The sequence below is a fragment of the Apteryx rowi genome, unplaced genomic scaffold, assembly GCF_003343035.1.
Source record: "Apteryx rowi isolate R43461 unplaced genomic scaffold, aptRow1 scaffold_73, whole genome shotgun sequence".
Classification (NCBI taxonomy): Eukaryota; Metazoa; Chordata; class Aves; order Apterygiformes; family Apterygidae; genus Apteryx; species Apteryx rowi.
Genome location: NW_020451016.1, coordinates 1,432,371 through 1,451,857, shown reverse-complemented (window position 1 = coordinate 1,451,857; position 19,487 = coordinate 1,432,371). Strand labels below are relative to the sequence as shown.

The following is a 19,487-nucleotide window of genomic DNA, read 5'->3' as shown; positions in this document are numbered from 1 at the left end:
CCATATGTTTCTCAATAGAACTACTAATTCACTTAAATTTAAGAATGGGTACAGATTTACAAGCAGAGCTAAGTTTCCCAAAGATGCTATTTAAGTCTGGTATGCCATACCTCCTGTCACTCTTTAGGGAACGCATCATAACATTATCCTTCCCAGCTATATTGCTTCAGCACTTCCATCCATGTCTGCTGCTTCCACACTTGCAGCTTTAGGATAATTCTGCAAAACTGGAGTTTAAGATTCAGAAATTTATTTCACAGGACATTTTATTCCCATTGCATAGAAGGGCTTATCTACATGCAAAATTTCACTGGATTAACTAGATGAATGATTCAAAAACTGAGGTAATAAAGCAGATGCAAAATGTGGCTGACACAAATTAACATAAATTTCACTTACCAAGTTAGTTTAAGTTGGTTATGAAGCAGATTAGGCTAAATAAAAATAAGCTGCTCTTAAATTATGCCTGCACTTGTGTTACGGTAATTTAAATACACTGATTGAAAAACAAGCACACTAACATTCAAATTATTCTAGTGAAACTTGCATATATAGACGAAACCTAACAGAGAAACTCAGCCTTGCTTTCAGGTAGTTCAGTTCCCACTGAAGCCAAACAGAATTATTCTATTTAGGGCAAGCAGAGTTTGGCTCAGTATTTTTAAGTCATTCTTTTTAACTGTGATATTTTTAGGCAGCTTTTAATTCAACACAAAAAGACATTTAGATGTATTGTGTTACACTGATAGGTTAGTATTAGTTAGATGTCAAGTAACTGAGACAGCAATCTGTCTTTAGTAGACTTATATTCATATGAAAGATTGAGTTTCTTTGGTTGTTTATTATCTAAGTCACCCAAATGTATATTTGTGTACTCCAGGCATGTTAATATTGATCCATAAAATTACTAGCATTTTTTTTTCTTTTTTTGCATTTGGTTTATGGAAATTTTCTGACTATAGCAGACTAGTCACTTATATAAATATACAGCATATATATACATGGAGATTACAAAAATACATTTTATTTATATCTGATTTTTAAATAATAAAAATGAAATTTCACATTTGTTTAAAGATCAACCAGAATTCCATAAGCTTTTGCAATATTTAAGGTCTTGGAGCAGAAGATATCTGTATATTCTAGGATAACTATGCATCACAATGTCAAACAAGGTTTATAACATAATTTTGGGGGGAAAAAATAGCTCTGTTTCAGAAGTTTGTGCTTCATCAATTTCTTCTTCTCTCCCTTATTCTAGTCTTTTCTCTCCTTCTCCTCTCATTTTTCTGATGACCAAAAAGCTAAACCAAGTTCCCTTTCTCACCTCAGTAAAGACCAAACAAACTCAGAAAAATGAAATGATCAGCCAAAATAGCATAAGCAATTGATGCTAATTAAATCACTTACTAAGATGAAGGACATTACCTTTAACTCCAGTTGACATCAAACATGCCCAACACAAAGTATTTTATAACAACTTCAGTTCCCAAAGCTAATTGCTGAAGGAACTGGAAGTTTTCACGATCTCTGACTATTTTGTTTAACAGCAAAAGATAAATTATTGTTCCATTCAACTGCTTAGATTTTCTTTTTGGATTGGATTCATACCACAGTGCAGTTTAAGAGTTAGTGACCTTTATCTTGCTTAGTGTAATGTCAACATAGTTTCAGGAAATACTCTCTTTCGCACAGAACATTAGTAGTTTTGTTAATCCATGTGACCATTCACTTATTTACATGTTAGTATAACAATGATGTCCCCTACATTCAGAACTTCCTGCAGAGACTGAGGAATCTAGAGGTGTGTATTCAATGTTCCAGTGTAATCAAAATCAACTGCAGCTTCATGTAGCACTTTCTGGCATCGCTTTACTAGATATCATTGTTTAAGAAAGAGAAAAAAGCACTGTGTTAAACAGAGGTTTTCTTGTATGAGCAGGTGTATTCATTATCCCACGTTGGAAAGACTTGCTCAAAGGTCTCAAGTTTACCAGCTTTGCATGTATTCAGAATGGAAAGCCTGAATACAGGGCAAACACAAATAACCATTTTTCTTTTCTCCTGGAAGCTTTTAGCACCAGCTTCCTTTGTTACTTCTTCGTGCATTGTGTTCTCTCACGCTGAAAATATCTCCTCTGTAACTCATCAGTGGCATTTATGGACAAGGTAGCCACCAATTATTGAAATATCATTAACTTTCGTCACAATCTTCTCTTCTTTCATTTCTTTGTACTGTTAATAGGATGAGGAGAATTGGGGATATTTACAGGACATTTATTAATATTACTTACTCATCTCAAATTCTTTTGGTTTGAATATGGTCTCTAGAATGAAAAGGCTGAATGAATCTGCATTGCTGAAATCAGCATTCCATATACAATGTCCTGCAGCAAACAATTAATATGATCACTACCACACCTACTGTGGCCTTTAGCTTACCTGGTACTACTGTATTTTCTTCTTTAATCAAAGAAACAAAGTTTTGACATGCAGAAGCTGTTTTCAGCAGTTCTACTTCTGGGCCTGCAAATAAAACATTGTGTGGCGCAGACATATTCAGCAGCATCTCAAATGATGAYAGGTCACAGCACAAGAGCTTAGTGACAAACAATTGCATATGATCAATTTTATCAGTATTAAACAGTTACCTGGCAGCATTTCCTTAGCTGGCAAGCAGAACACATATCTTCAGAGTCCCATTGCTCTGCTTTAATCCAYTTCATAGTATTGACTTTTCAGAAGGAGAAAAATGCCATCACTTTGGCACAAGTCACAATAAGTTTGTAACTGAAAATTAAAGGACTCACTTTCTTGGCTACTACAAGTTACATGATACAAACACTGTCACAAAAGATATTAGACCTGGAACTCAAACATATCTGTTTGCTTTTTGGCCAGTTTAGCAACTTCCTCTCTTATTGCCTTTACTAGAGCAGCTGTAGAAATGTTGGTGAGAGGAGCATCAGAAGGGTCATTTTCCGTTAAACTCTGCTGAGAAGCTGCAGTGGACGGCAAAGGAGCTTGTTCCAGGCTAGGGTGCATGCTTGCAGACTGGCTGTACTGGCGAGGCAGACGTGAAGGTGAATTATGTTGGTAGCGGGGCCTTGGATAAGCCTCTATGTATCCAGGAAGTGGCACCTGTAGAGCATTGTAATTATACAAAACAATTGATGCTTCATGCCACCTGCTAGATGATTCAAACTTCCATGCAGTAGAATAAGATGCAACAGATAGGGCCATATGAAGAGAAAGCAAACTTCATATTCCTGAGTATCAGTTTGAAAATGCATATTTCTGTATGTGCCATTTATGCATGTATGTCAATGAGCCAAGCACTCAACTGCCCAAACTGCATTAGCAAAAATAGCTTGTACAGAAAATATTGCCTGTCCTAATTTATCATCATTGCAAAAAGTCGAAGAGATGAGGCTTTTCTGAAAGTGTGTCCTTTGCTTACTATCCTTCATAAACATTCCTCTTTTAATAGGCAGTGCTACTACATTTCAGGACACTGAAAAGCCTAGAACAAAAAAGAAGAGTTTGCTGATCTGCAGAGCCACTGTCTAATTCAAGTTAGTCAAGTTTCTGAACTTAAGGGTCCTAACAGAAACTCTCTAGGATCTAGACAATGAGGATAACAAACTCAAGAATTCAAACTGGGAAGCTTAACACTGAAAAGGATGTTTGACTTCTTAGAAGTATCAGCATTTCGGGCCAGATTTACCAGAATTACCCAGGAGGGGTTCTGCTTTGTCGTAACTTCATTGATTTCAGCCACATTACATTGGCTAAAGCTAAAACAATAAGGTAGGCCGTTAGTCGCTGTGAGATATTAAATCCATGATCTATGATACCAGTCTTTACATTCCTACCAAAACTGAAATTTTTTTAAGTTTTTCAATGCACTAAATAAAAACAATTTTATGTTTTGCAAAAGTCTAGAAACTGCATATCAACAGCCCTTCATTTTGAACCATGCTTTATGTTGTTACAGTAGACAACCTGTAACATATTACTAGGACAAGATTATTTCTTCTTGCAAAAGGGCTTACTAATATCAACTACTTATTCTAATCCATTCCAATTAAAAATAAGGAAAGTTCAATGTTATTTTTTACCAATTGGCTGACTTAGAATACTACACTACTGTGAGTCAACAGATAAGCTACCACAATGTTTAAGCACTAAAACATTAACTTCATAATCCTCTTTTTACTTTAAATGGGGAAAACATACTTGTAACTTTCCAAATACATTTAGCTCTTATTTTTAAGCATGTAACACAGGTGGCCAGACAGACGTTTCACCTAAGTTTTGCATTTCAGCCCAAGGTTTAAGGTGCTTGACCCACCCAGGCTGAGGTTTTGTTGGGTATGCCAGTAGCAGAATTTCAGAATTTGAGGTGTCTTCAAACAGACTCAAATGTCAAGATGTGAGACATCTGCAAATTTAAATACCTTCAGGAGAATATGGGACCTCAGCATGGATTTCAGAATGACAAGTTTGGAATGAGGTACCTACATTTTGCTTAAATCCTATATTGGCTCTGGCCTTATGAAAGCTCAACAATCCCTGAAGTGCTTTTGAAAATCTTGCTGCTTCAGGCATCTAAGAACCTATGAAAATCTGACCATTAGGACTTGCGCATGATCTGTACGATATTGGATATCTATTCAGTGATGCACAGAATGCCAAATACATTCAGTATGGTATGCATACATAGGCTATAGTCATGATATGCCAGTGATAACTAACTGCAGTCACCCCTGTTTAGTTAATAATTGATTATTCCAAAGAAACGTTTTAGTAGTACCAACATGTGAACAAACCACTAGAGGCCACCAGGTTATTACTTTTACTGAGCAGCATGTAGCGGTTTTGAAAAAAAAAAAAAAAGCTTTGGCTGACACATCTCCCTTCTTCCACAGTGCTTCAACACTTACCTTTTAATTGAGAAAATAATACACTACAGTAAATTTAGCTTACAAGATAACGCTTTGTTGCCAGATCTCCTGTTTCATGTGTTTATTTGGTGTTTTACTTACAATCCAGTTAATGGAAACATATGAAAAGTAAAGAATCTGTTTTCACCTCTAGAAATTAAGTCTCTATTTTTATTAATTGCCAAGAAAATCTTGGACACATGATCCAGCTATAATCTAAAGGCTCATAAACCAGAAAGCAAGCAAAAACTCAAACTTGCTAAATCATAGCAGGGCTGAAAGCCTGGGTAACAAGAAGTTGTGATTTAAAGCTCAGTAAAGGATAAATTAAGCTAAAAGGAATCTTTTGTTTCCTCTGACTTCTGCATTGTCACAGTTATCTTTCAGAAACCTTTTTTTCCCCTCTCCACTCCTGCATGTGCAAAACACAAAGGACTGGGCTACTGGCACCACCTGCTCTTCCCACCTCTTTTCTTGGAGATTGCCACACCAGGGTTACATTCTCCCCCTTCTAAAGGAAGGAACAAACTGGAGGTTGGAGACCTGCTTTCCAGCTTTGTTCATCGTTAGCCTTCAGTTTTGACAAGTGATATCTGGCTCTTACTTCATGGAACTGCAGCCAAGAAGTACAGATACAAAAGGGAAAAGGAATAGAAGACAAACAAAATACTTTCCCTATTATTTTTAAGCATCTCTTTCTTAATAAAAAAGTTTAAAATGATGTAATGGGCCTCCTGGATTTAAAATGTCTGTAGGGTTAAAAATAAAACAAAAACAAGAAATAGGTTCATCATGTTTTAAAGGGCAGTTCTGTTCTGGGAAGGGAATCTGTAAAACAACATCACAAACCTCCAGATCTCAGAAGCATCATTAGCAAATGTGCTCAATGTATATATGAAAATACTTTTTTTTAATGACAGTTCACCCTGCAAATTCAGACTTATATCTGACAGTCAGACTGAATTCTTTAGCTCTCAGACATCAGGACAAGTAATAAAAATTGGGAAACAAAAAGCTGTCCCCAGGAACATCTACACAACCGTGTTATCTCTCACTGAGCTGCTCAAAGCAGACTCAAACAGCAATTCACTACAATATTCTGTTGATGATATACACAAAGAAATAGAATCCATCTCCCAATTTGCTTAGCTGAATTGGTTCTGCGCAAATACCAGATGTGAGCTCAAAGAGCATAATTGATTTTTATTCTTCCTTAACAGCATTAAAGATATGTGGGAAAACAAGTCCTAAATTTTAGAAATTGTTTCAAACACAGTAAATTACTGCAATTCACGTTAGGGTCTCAGTTTTATTTCTTTGAACTGTAGGTGTATTCCAGACTAAAAATTAGAACTGTCCTTGACTAGGATTGTGAGATTAATTACTTAATTTATGATCTGTCACCAGCTTGCAGGAAGACTTAACATAGTGCAGGAGGGCTGCAGCAGAGTCAGGAGCCATGCCATCCTGAGAAAAGCCTCCACAAGGGAAAGATGCATGCCAGCTCTCAGCTCCTACTAAATTCCAAACAGCACAGGGCCACTCTGCGAGGCAGCATCACTTACTCCTGCAAAGTATCTATCTAAATATTTAGCCTCTGATTTGGGAAAGAAAAATGGTATCTGACCCACCAGCATTGAATGGTTGCCAACCCCCGTTCTAGTGAATGGTTTAACTCTGTAACAGCTTGCTTACAGCTCACAGGATGGACAGCCAGAGTAGCTGTGCCCTCTCTCGTAGCTTTTCACTACTAGAGAGGACTCCTATTCCTAGGAAGAATTATCCTGGTCAGATTCTTTGCTGATCACTTAGCATCACTTAAGACCCTCTTTGTACAAATCACACAAAATATACATAGCAGAAAAGCAAAGATACTTACTGAGTCTGCCCACTGCCCTGGTAATTCATTCTCTCCAGCATAGGGCATCCAGGCTTGGTTCCTGTATGCTGTGGGTGGTGTTGGGATAAAATAGCCTGTGAAGCCAGGTCGGTTTGCTGCTGGGATGGCAAACACTGCTGGTACTGTATTTCCTATGAAGAAACAGAGTAGATATTAATAGCTAATATCTCCAGCTCTGAATTAGAAGATCATTATATAATGAACACAAAGTAACTGGCCTGAGGGATTTTTTTGTTTTTATTTTTTGTCAAAGTGTGATCACCATCAATTGTATGTAATACTCCTACCATCTGCCTAAAACATCTCTATAAAAATAGGAAATACTGGAGAAGGCAAGATCTGCAGTTGTTTATATAATTATGCACAAGCCTTAGACAAAGGTATGAGTACTTAGTTCTTAGTACTCTATTCTTTCGATAACTGATCTCTATCAAAGGTTTGAATCATTAGAAATAATTTTTTTTTTTATATATTTGCTTCCTTGTATTCAATTTTAGCTGTTGTTACCACAGGTTTCAAAGTACTGCACCTTTCATTTCAACAACAGGTTACAGAGGATTCAGTTTACACAGTAAAACTAACTTAGTATCTCTAGGCACAAAACCTACAAAAACGAAGAGTGAGTGATGTACCTAAAATGTTTTAATCTCAACAATCCCACCATAAACCTTCAACACTTCCATAAAAAATATCAAGGCTCTACCTGCTCAATTCCTTCCTCAGGAACAGTCTACGACTTCAATAGATTATGTAGCTATGACTTAAATAAGAATTTCCAAGGAAAGCTAACATCAAATCTGCTTTAGCATGGCTTGATCAAGATGTATGCTACAGGGATGTCCAGGAAGTCTTCTATTAAAATTCCACTATCATACCCGAAGAAGAGAGAAGGGAGAAACCCGAAGGGAGAAACCAACCTTCATAAATCGGAGATTTAGCCAAAGCCCTGGATATGGTTATATCTGCTGTTTCAGACAGGTTTTTTTCCTGGGGCTCACAGAGATGCACAGAACAACGTGGTTCTTTTGGCAATTTTTCAGATTATCCACATGATATAACTATAACTAGCCTGTTGGAAAGACCACCATCTTTTCATACACTCCCACTATTTTTCTTGAGAGAAACCACCATAACTCCATATACTTGCCAAGTTTAGAGTAAAATACAAACAATTTATTTGTGTCTGTTTTACACAGGGAGACAAACAGCATCTATACCACTGCCCCACTGAGGTCAGAAAAACCTCCTTGTTAAAACCTGGGCAGGAAACATCTATATCATCTTTATTATGTAGCAAACAAAGCATATGGATGGTACGTTCTGGATACTCAGTTCTAATACATGGACATAAATTTTATTTTTCAAATTCACCGAATATAGCAAAAATACTATTATTTATGTGAAAGTAGAAGAACCAGTAAACACCAGCAATTTAAAGACTGATGATGCTGTTTCAGAGGTAATCCCATACGAATACCATGAAGTACAACTCAGGCATTTTCACTACAGAATGGAAGCACAGTAACGTTACAAAGACAGACACTGACTCTGCACTGGAGTCAATGGAGAGAAAATAGACTTCTACTCCCTTCCAACAGCATTTCAATATAGCCTTCATTTCAATATAGCCACTAATTGTCCTCAGCAGACATGACAGCACTGCATAAGAGGTGCTGACAAAATTGCAAGATACAGGCATTCCCCTGAACTTCATATAGAGAATAATTGGTAGAAATTAGCATCACCTTTCTGGTGCTTCAAATAGCTGCCCCCCAGAGCGTCATTGACAGCACTGGCATATCCTCACTCCTCCTTCTAAACACTCTACAAGATGGCTATGCTGGGTGGTCTGATACATGCTGGGAATACTGCATAGGCACATGCACAGAGATAGCAAGACTCGAGCAGTAATACCCATTCTGAAGGTGTCTCCAGACAAGCAGAGATTTATAGGTTCTCAACGACCTCTCATGCAATCCTAGGCCAGAAGGGCCATGGATGCAATCAGGCCTCATAAAGAGGAGAAAAATACGCTTTGTAGCACTATCCTCTCCAGGGCAGAAATATGTCACCTGTTTTAATACTGTCTTGAAAAAAATTCAGCAAAATTTGGGAAAAAAAGTGAGGGTTATGTCATCCAAAATATTGACTAAAATCATTTATGATATGCTATACACTTACACAGTTAGGAACCAAGTCCTAGCCTTCACTGTGACATCAGGTCGCAGATGAAAATGGACTACCTCAGGGCCAATGCTGGAGTTACTCTGCCTCAGAAATGCAGTCGCCCTGGAACTGCTCTGGATCAGTGGATACATGATGTACACCACTGCAGGTAGCAACAGAGTATCTCACAAGACCTCTATCCAAGCTCTTCCACACCATTTTTTTGGAAGGAGGTGGGCTAAGTGAAGAGCGGTAAGCAAGCTTTGCTCTTCTCAGGTCATAGACAGCCCAAGGGTTGCTATTTTAAATGAGTTAGCAAGGTTGGAAATGCGTATTCCTCAGACATGTACAGAGAAGAAAGGGCTGCTTCTCTAGATGACACATGGCTTCTACACCAAAACACTCACATAATGTAATCACAGTAAAATGAGCTACTAGTCAAAATGAACAATTAGCTGATGTAAAACCTTATTCTAAATCTTATTACAACATCATGATCTTAAAGATGGCGCTTCTGCAGCAGGAGTAATGCAGCTAATGCTGCATTTAAGAAGGGAGCAATTATTTGYATACCCCCTTCAGTTGCCCCAGAAATAAACACGTAATACAGTCTTCTCCAAATAATCATCCGTATTTGCTCTACCCCATACTTTTATTCATATGCAATACAAATTGTGAGCTTCTCAAAGCTGCAATTTGGCCCTGTACTATTTTTTTCACCTGAGTGAAAAGCCGACTGATCAAGTGGACCAACAGACACTGGAGCTCTTGAACCAGGGGCAAAAGATGCCTGATCATGATGCTGGGCCTGATCTACCCCACTGGACTCAGGTATTCTCACTTTGCTGCCAATATCCGACGTAGACCTGTAGAAAGAAAAAAAAAAAGAAAGAAACTTTTGTCATTCTGACCGACATATGAGATTTGTAGCCACATATGTGGCTATCAGCTACAGTTTTACAAGCCTGCTAGGATGGAACTAGTGGCTTCTGCTCTGGCAGGACAGAATTTTGGAAAATGTCAGCGAACAACTTCTTCAGCTTTGCCAATACTTTGTCAAACTGTGTTATTATGGTTTCACAGAGCCTTTGATTAATGCTTCAAACAAATGCCTAGGACATGCAACGCAAAAAATAGAGTTTTATGATAGTCCATCAACACAAGACCACAGATGATACCATATTAGTACAGTACACACGACATGGCGTCATAAAGTAGAAGACTACTATGGTGAATAACGTTAACTGCATTTGGGAAGTACTCCTGTTCTTTAAATGGTGTGTCTCAGTTGCTTTAGAGCTAAAGTGCAATGGATAAACAAGAGTATATCAACATTGTCCATATCCTGAATATTTGGACAGAGTTATGATATCATTAGCAGCCACTCAGAGAAGTTTCATTTAGTTTAAGTACTCCACAGTAACTCTCAGCAGGGCTGCAGTGTCTTAGAGTTACAACTGGCACCAGGCAGGACAAAATTGCACAATACTGAAGGCTAAATGAGTTCTTCCACCAGAGAAGGGTGAAAATTGCTTGAAATGCATTTTATAGATTGCCTTACTGTGAGGAGGAGCAAAATGCATACACTGAGGTAAGACAATCAGTCTTTCGCACGTATTTGGCTTCGGAAACACAAGCATGAAATATCTGAAAGCTAGGCAGAAATCCCTGGACCCACAGTTCTGAAAAACATCTTATAATTCATCTATATCATGTTGTGAGTCCTTCGAATACAGAAAAACAGAGGGATTGAGAGTGTGAATTATCTACTACACAGTTGCAACATGATATGCCATTATGCATTGTCAGAGTCGAGGCAAAGCATGATTTAAAAGAAATCGGAGCTTGGATTTCCTAATTTTATTGAAACTGACTAGCTAATAGGAGAAACAATTTGGTTTTATTTCCTTCCTCTTCATGTTAAAATGAAATAAAAATACTGTGTTTCTAATTTCATGAATGTCTCCTTATTATGAAGGAGATGGCTAGTAGGTGCCACTTCAGATCTTGCTACAGGTATGGGGATTCTTTTTAGAACAGTAGTTTTTACAGTTCAAACCTAAAATAAAACAACAGATAAATACCTCCTGAGAGATGCCACAGCCACAGGACCTGTTCTGGGAGGGACAGGGGGTGGAGGAGAACCCATTACCATCTCAGGAAGCTGAGAAAATCTGTAAGCCTGTAAAAGAGAAAAATGAGTATTTTCTAAAACACCAATAGATGTCATTTGAATTAAAAACCAAGAGAACCTCAGAAATGTTATACTTGCTTTGTGCGCTGGCCAACAGGAGGTTAACTTTTGGTGGAATTAATATTAATAACATTTTATTTGAGAATTTACAATGCTTCTGTGATTTTAGAATGTGGAAGAAAGCATGAACAAATGAGTTCACAGAGCCAAAACAAAGTCCAATTAAAGCAAAACATATTAAACACTGTCTCTGTGACATTAGCAACCTAGCTGGCAAAGTGGATCTTTCACAGCTATGTGAGACAACAGCTGCCTTGGACCCACAGGAAAAAAAGATCACAGCATTTTCACTTCCTCCAAAAGAAAAATATTTTAAAGATTCAGTACATCTGAAAGCATCCTCAAAGCAGCATCTAGTGAAATGAAACTGCCTGTGAGCAATTTATAGTTCAACTTCTTTCTTTCCATCTTGAAGATATGAAAATTCTTGAAAAAAACACCAAGCTCTGTAACTTTCTAAAGCAATAATGAAGGTCTCAAACAATTCTGAAAAAGCAGAATTATTCAGAGGAACACAGGATCAGACCACTAAGTCACAAAGTTGAGCATCTTGCCTGTAGTAATTCTGGATTTTATCACTAATACACGTAAAGGACAAGTAATTGTGGGTGTGTGTGAAACCTGTGGCATGCCAGAAATGACCTGTAGCACAAAATTTCTCATCTAAATTCTTTGTACTGCTATAGATTACAGATCATAATTTTGATAAAATTGCTTAAAGATAGAGGGATGATATCTATTTCTCTAACAGTTCATTGACACATTTCCTCAACACATTATGCTTTAACTCCACAAACAAGCCTAAATATTTACAATGGTTCAGAGCAACAYGCAGGATTAAAGATAAGCTTAGAATGATAGCAAATAACAAAGTTTTGGGAGGCTGTCCAGTATCAAGAGACATATACATTTTGATAAAAGCTAGAGTCTTAGGTATCTGGTTTAACCAGAGAAACTCTCTCTACGGTCCATGGAGAAGGCTAAACCCATATTAGCAGGGGTCAGTCACTCTCTGAAAGTGCCTTCCCATCTCCTGCCTGTGGAAGGAGCCTACAGAGTTTACACAATTAGCTCAGTCTTAACATCTACATTTAGGTTCAAATTTGGCAAGATAAATCCCACTCTAAGTATATAAAACCACTATCTTAGAGTAATCATCTTTAAAAGTTCCACCTTTAGACACGGTTCCATTATTTGCTTTCTCAAGCAGCTGCAAAACTGGGTTAACGCCCAAGAAAGGTAACTTCAAATGCTGACTTTTGATGTCAGTGTCCCTAAGGGAAAAGCATCACCAACATGCATCTTTCCCCTGCCCCCCTTTAAAGGCATGGTAAGGCCCTCAAAAGCATGTCTGTGAAAATCATTTTTATTTTCATGCCATCTACAAAGTCTCCTAATATTTACTTTCACCATGCTACAATGGTATTTAAAGTATTTTCTAGACAGTAAAATCAAAAAATGCTATGGCTCATTTCCCAGCCAGGGGTGAAAAATACTGATTTTTAATGAAAGAACTCTGTAGAAAAAACAAATGCTATTCACACCAAAGAAAACCTCAGTCTGATTTCTCCTAATAGCACTGACTTGAAATGGTCCACAATGCCACTTCTGCGCCTGAAAAGCCGGCAAGGTGCTCACAAAGCTAACGGAACCCTTCCGTCTGGCTCCATAATCCTTTCGTGCTGCCACATCCCATACTCCTTGCTCTCAGCATGCATTTGTACAAAGTAGGAAATTCTTTCCTCTCTTATAGACATAGCACATGAGCTAACATTTTAGAGTGATCGGTGACTCCAGATCTATTTGAGTATAACAGGGTAGACAGACACGGAGGCAGACTTGGGTTTTCTCTTGTGTGTTAACATATGTGCTTTGAAATATGGACATCAAAAAAGTCATTTTAGGGAGTGACAAAGAGCAGTCCACAAACTTAATGCAACTTTCACTGCAACGTTACTCCTGCTCCAGCATCAGCAACCAATGAACAGGTATTCAACAGTCTCCATATGCCTGGGATCTAACCCTGATGCTTATGAGCAGATGYTGGAGGGGTGGGGGACTTGTACAAAGAAACACAGATAAATGATCTGGCATTACGGCTCATTACTCTGACTTTTCCAGGCTAGCATCATTTAAAAAATACCTAATTCAAATCCGATTCTATAAAGCTATATGGCCAGAAGTAAGCCTCCCATATGACTTGTCCTAAGACTTTGAAGAGAGACATAGTAAAACACTGAATAACAACTGCAGTTTAGCACAGAAATCTCAGCCTTTAGGTCTAGGAGACTTACGACACCACCTTCGATCTGTTTCTTGTACAACCAGAAAAAGTCTGAGATATCGTCTGTCAGGACGCAGGAAAGAAAAATTTGATCAGTACACAAGAACTGAAGTCTAAAGGAGAAACTCTGCAGTGGGCCTTAAGGCTACCTTTCACTGGTCTCAATATCAAAATATTTTACCATCTCCAAGCTACACGTGTATTTTTCTCAGGTGAAATTCTTCAACATTGCTTTCTAATTAAAGAAACACCCATCTCTCTCTACATCTTAACGTAGGAATTAAAAGGACAGTGCCTTTGTTTACTTACTGAATGATTTAACTAATTTGATTACTAAATTCCAATCCAGCAATAATGCTAGCTTATTCATTTCAGCTGGATTTAGTTTTGTTTTTGTTAACTGTCCATGGCTTTAGATTTAGTATAGTAACTGTTACTAAGAGTAGCTGAACTTTGGTAATATTCTCACTTTCGTTAAATGAACAGAAGCTTTGAAGGCTTGGATTCATTACCGCTCACTGAGCCTGTAAGTCTGCCCAGTCAACGCCTATTATATCATGTCAGTTCTCACCTAAGAATCAAGAATTCTGTTATTCTCACTTCTCTTTCCAGAGCCCTGAGGGGGAGAGATGGGAACTGGTCCAGCCTTATAATAAAGAGGCTTTTTTTCCCAGACTATGGTTCTCAGCTTGATTCAGTCAGCTGKGAGAATTTCTAAAGCAGCAATGTGATCTGCCTAGGTACAACTCATGCAATCTGACTTGTGTTATAAAATCTATTTTACAATCCCATCCTCCAATATGCAGTAAACCAGCTGGATCACAAGGACCTAGCCAAATATTGCTCACCCTGTCTTCTGAAGTTCCAAAACAAAACCAAAAGTTTGCATTTTACTGGCTTTTCTCTGCCAGGACAAGGAATGAGAGCCTCCAGTGAAGGAATCTTGTTATCACAGGTTACCTATAAGCAGTTTGACAGACAGGCATTCCCTCACAAGACCTACAGAGAATTTAGTTATTAATGCTAGCATGTAAAAACAAAGAGAACTCAAAAGGAAAAACAAAAAGGAAAAAAAGAAAGATACATGTTCTGGAGAGATATACAACTGTTTGATTGTGGCACTAGCCAAAAAGCTGACTGCAAAAACCATAGATCCATAACTTGGAAGAGACCTGAAGAAATGCGGCCCTGAAGAGCGGTTGTGGTCCTCTGAAAACATAGGGCTCAAATACTTAGGAATGGAGGGGAACACTGAGATGGAGATTTGCATGCAGATTTTTGCTATTTTGCTTCAATCCATTTATCATTTGTGCTGTCAAAAGATTGAGAGGGTCTGTGTTAGAAATCTTACGCGGTATTTGTATCAACTGTGAAATGTTTTTGCAATAATAAAATCTCAATCTTGGCTCTGAAAAGGGTGTGCTCAAGCTACTGGAAAGTTTCTGGAATCTTGTAAAAATCTGAGAGTCCAACTGGATTGCAAAGGTCCAGATCGCAGAAGAAAGTGATGGAGTAAAGATCTTTGGCTTGCATCGTATCTAGAGATACAAAGGTAAAGCCAGCGTCTGCATTTGTTCCATCTAAGCAGGCAAAAAGCTCTTGAATCCAGATTTCAAATTATACCAGCATTGCTGATTTTGTCTTTTAATTGCCACTAATAATTGAATTTTAAGAAAGGGCAAAAATAAATAATTCTTGGCATGCAGAGGTAATACCCTCCCCCATATAACAAACATCCCATTGCTCCTGCACCTCTCATCCCCAGGCCAGCCTGAAGCTCCTCACTCATCTCTCAACTCTCTGAGCTTGGACACACACAGACACGAACCCCTTGCTGTCTCACCTTCGCTATGTTTCAGCCAACCCACTGTCACACCATCTGCCCTGCATRTAGCCTGGCCCAATTCAGTCCCTAGTGCTCCCCTTTCCTGCATCTCCGCCAGGTTTCCGGAACAAAGATTGAGACCTGAAAGGATCCTGGGCAGGCAAACAGGTGATAAGATGCTGACAGCAGTAATTCTTGCATATGCTACCTCACTTCCTACCCACAGGTCACTTTCTGTACACATTGCAACTGGTTATTTTTCAATTCTGATCCTACTTACCCATTTGAGAATAAATCAAAAATCAGCCTAGTTAATTTTAAATTCAGTTCATATTTGTGAAACCAATTAGCCAAAAGCTGTGAAAGAACAGCCCTAACCCAAACTCCAGTAGCCTGTGACAATCCTAGTCTGTGGTGGTCAGTTAAAATATTAATTATTACTATTTAAAACCATCTTCAAAACCCCAGAAAGGTAAGCAAATGGTTAATGGTCCTAAAACACACAGCTGACTGAGAAGAGTAATGAGTCTTAAAAATAAAATAATAAAGTATTCACCATGGAATTGAAAGGAGCCACACAGTTAAACTCTACATTCAATTTAGAAAAATAAGAATGAAATTTTAGTGTTGCTTCAATAGTCTACAATTCCAAAACTTTTTTCTAGATACAGCAGATTGGTGGAAAAGTCTGTCAGCAAATCTTACCTAAATTCATGTAAGAACCTTTTAAAAAATACCGCTCACCATGATGTGGAAAACAGTACGACTACCATATTTTTTAATATCTGTAGCTGTATGATATTTTTCATTTCATTTTAGAAAGACTTCTTCAACTGTCAAAGTAATTTGACTAGCCATTAGCAGTCTCATAACCTTCTAATTGAATTCTAACCATAAAATATGATTATATGCTGTATGAAGCTTGGAGAAAAACTTCAACGTGCCAGAAATAACCTTTAGCATTATTTAAATAGCACCAATCTGAACCTCTGCACGCGGTGCCACTGGCTTTCAAATATGTTCAGAGTAGTTTGGAAGCAGCATCCCTTATTTCATTTTCTTATTGTCATGGAAAGAAGTCATAGCAATAGTTATTTTGAACCAAGGACATTTTTCTGCATTATTCTCTTACTCTAGCCAGAGTTAGCCACTCAATTTGAAATGCATTCTTTCAAAAAAATATTCATTTCTGACAAAATCAAGCCTTAAAGTGAACAGCTTCAAATTTTTCAAGGCCTGTTTTTCACATTGATATTGCCAGGTCAGCTATTTCTCATCTGGCAGAAATCACCCTGGTTTAGATTTGCATCTGATATGTGTGAATAAAATACTCTGGTGAGTATTACCACACAATAACTGGGAATTCAGGGGTAGTTTAACCCATCAGAGGTGTGCATAGTACTACTGCTTTTGCTGTCTAGATACTTATGAAATTCCAACAACAAATTCCATCCATGGACTTCAGTTTTTAGTATGTTTATTAGTTTTGTGAAATAAGGAAATGTTAGCCACAATTTGAGGCTAGACAATGAGGCAAAAGGAGTGACTTACATAAGGTCAACTAAGAAACCTGTAGAACTAAACTGTCTTTTGAGTCTCAAGCCAACGGCTATAGCTGCAAGTCTGTCAATATTAGACCACATTTCAGGTCATTCTGATTATTACAGCTGGTCCCTTCTCTTGCTGTGATTATCTTCAGTGACAGACTTCATGCATAAATGCTGAATGATTCATAGCCAGCCATGTACATATCTGTTTTCCAAAAACTAGCATGCATTCGAGGAACAGGAGGAGATGATTAAACAAGTTCTTGATCTGTTGATCAGTCTGGAGATTTGCACAACCTTTTCCTTTTTCAAGGAAAACTTAGACAAGACAACCTTGCTGCTAAAATAGATACTAGGAGTCTTCAGGCAAGAGATGGGTATGGGTGAGCATACACACAAACACGCAACTGTATTTATTTACTATAAGCATGGCTTTACACAAACTCTTAAGCATGCTAATGGGCCTCCATCTTTAAAAAATGTCTCTCAGAGTAGAAATATCTTTTTGATAATACAGTGTGTTAAAGAGAATTTTCACTTACTGGTCTTGGTAAACTGTACTGATACATTTCCGGTCTGTATGTTGGTACCCACTGTACACCTCCTCTAGGTCGGGTCATGGTACCAGGAGCACTTGTCACAACCTCGGAGTATGGCAAGTGTGGCGCTGAACTGTAAGCGTCTTGTCTGTTCTGCCCTCCATGGCCAGCAGAGGCCAGACTGAAAGCCTCTTCCAAGAGCATATGCATCTGTTGTCGAACTTCATCTATTGAAGGCTGAGAACTTAAAGTAGAGGTCTCTGAGTGGCCTTTAGCCTGACGGGACCTGGTATAACCTCGAGGCTCATTGACACTGTCAACATTTGTTTCTTCTATAATTTCAGGCTCAGTCTGTTGAATGGAATAAAAGTACACACACACACAGAAGCTTTACAAGACAGTATCTGTGCTGCTTCACAGAAAATATATTCTCAAACACAGATAAACCAGATACAAAATCAAAACTTGTTACAATATAGATGCTTGACAAATATTTGAAAGGAATTATATGATGCAGATGATTGTAATAGCCAGGGACTCAATGACTCTTTTAAATCCTTAATTGTTTGCTGCAAAAACGAGTAGGCACACTCTGTAGCAGATGAAATTGTTAAAAATTCACTTAAAAACTATTAGCAATAACATTTAAAGTCTTTTCTTGCTTGTTAGGATTAATGGGAATACAACTGTGTGCTCCCTAAGTACTACCATCACTGTGAAGGACCGTTTGTTACAGATACATAGACTGAAATTCTTTTGTTTATTCCCACAAATTATGATTTCATAAGAATTAAAGTTTATGAGTTTATCTGAATATAAATGCTTTTATTTGAACGTTGTGGAACTCAGTCAGGAAAACTAACAACGATGTCACGAACTAGATTCTGGCCCTTGCAGAAAACCTAGCTTAGTTATGTTACCTGGCTGAACACTAGTCACACAGACCTTTATTCAGAACTCATGCAGGAACAGTGGAAGAAGCATGTACTTTTAATGAGCAGATAATACTAGTACATCTTAACTTGAAGGTTAATACTCCCACAGTAATTCCTTCTATACATATAAGTAAAACCAGAAATCACAAGGTAGCCTGAAGCTTGAAACTGTAATCTTCATGAAGGATTTTCTCTCTTGATTGTGTACAGTGCAATGAGGTTTCTGTAACAGAATGACACCACTAATAAATTCACTAACATTGATTCATCTGTGTAGTATCCTGAGATACTGTGTGTCCTGAGAATTAGGTAGGCCAAGTTTTGAAGAGAGCACTGCTGTAACTCATTCAAATTGTGGGGGTTAACTAGCAAACACAACTGACAATCAAGTTGGAAAAAAAAACATGCTAGAAAAAGATCAGCATTCCTGCCTTCTGCCAGAAGTTTCTGCCACCTCTTTTGGAGCAAAACACCTCTGTGTAACTCAGGACCTGAAAACCTTTCAGGCAAGTTAGTTTCCACTAAAAGAGAGCACTTCTATTCTGTTGGCTGCTGGACATGAACGGTCCATCCTTTACCAAATGATGCCAGAAATGACTCTTCTCAAGGTCCTGCCCAGGATCAGTCCATCCTACTCTTACGGAATGGAGATGAATTTGAGCATAGCTCCTCATCATTTAGGACATGGACCTCCTTTATAAGCAGCAACTGCTCCCTATGATGTCACCAGTAGTAACATTACACTACAATCCCCTCTTAAGGACCTCTATACTTGAGGAACAGTTTTCGCGTTACTCCCTCTTTTTGATTCAAAGTTGCTTTGATTCGAAGTTACACAATACATGGCAACAAGGGAACTGAGAAGCACCAGTGGGCAGTGGACTGAGAATGAATTAAAAGACATGTTGGACATAAGTATCAATATGACTGACAGAACTCCATCATTCATCCCCAAATCAGTTAAGACAATATAGACTTCATGAACGTAACTGTTTTATCCCAACTTGATAAGCCATGCTATGGATCGATGAATATTGGAGAATGTCATGTGATGTACTCACAAAAGAGTACTGACATATTCCCTTCACAGT

At 38.1% G+C, this 19,487-nt stretch overlaps 1 protein-coding gene across 1 annotated transcript in view; it reads right to left on the bottom strand.

Moving 5' to 3' along the window:
• Positions 1-2,859: 2,859 nt before the first annotated feature.
• KIAA1549L (KIAA1549 like) overlaps positions 2,860-19,487 on the bottom strand; it is a 68,617-nt gene continuing 51,989 nt past the window's right edge. Inside the window, exons 16-20 of the mRNA XM_026087753.1 lie at positions 17,465-17,812; positions 11,097-11,194; positions 9,733-9,878; positions 6,826-6,977; positions 2,860-3,141 (exon numbers count right to left, since the gene is read on the bottom strand). Coding sequence (XP_025943538.1) covers positions 2,860-3,141; positions 6,826-6,977; positions 9,733-9,878; positions 11,097-11,194; positions 17,465-17,812 — 1,026 coding nt within the window. The remainder of the gene's footprint in view (positions 3,142-6,825; positions 6,978-9,732; positions 9,879-11,096; positions 11,195-17,464; positions 17,813-19,487) is intronic.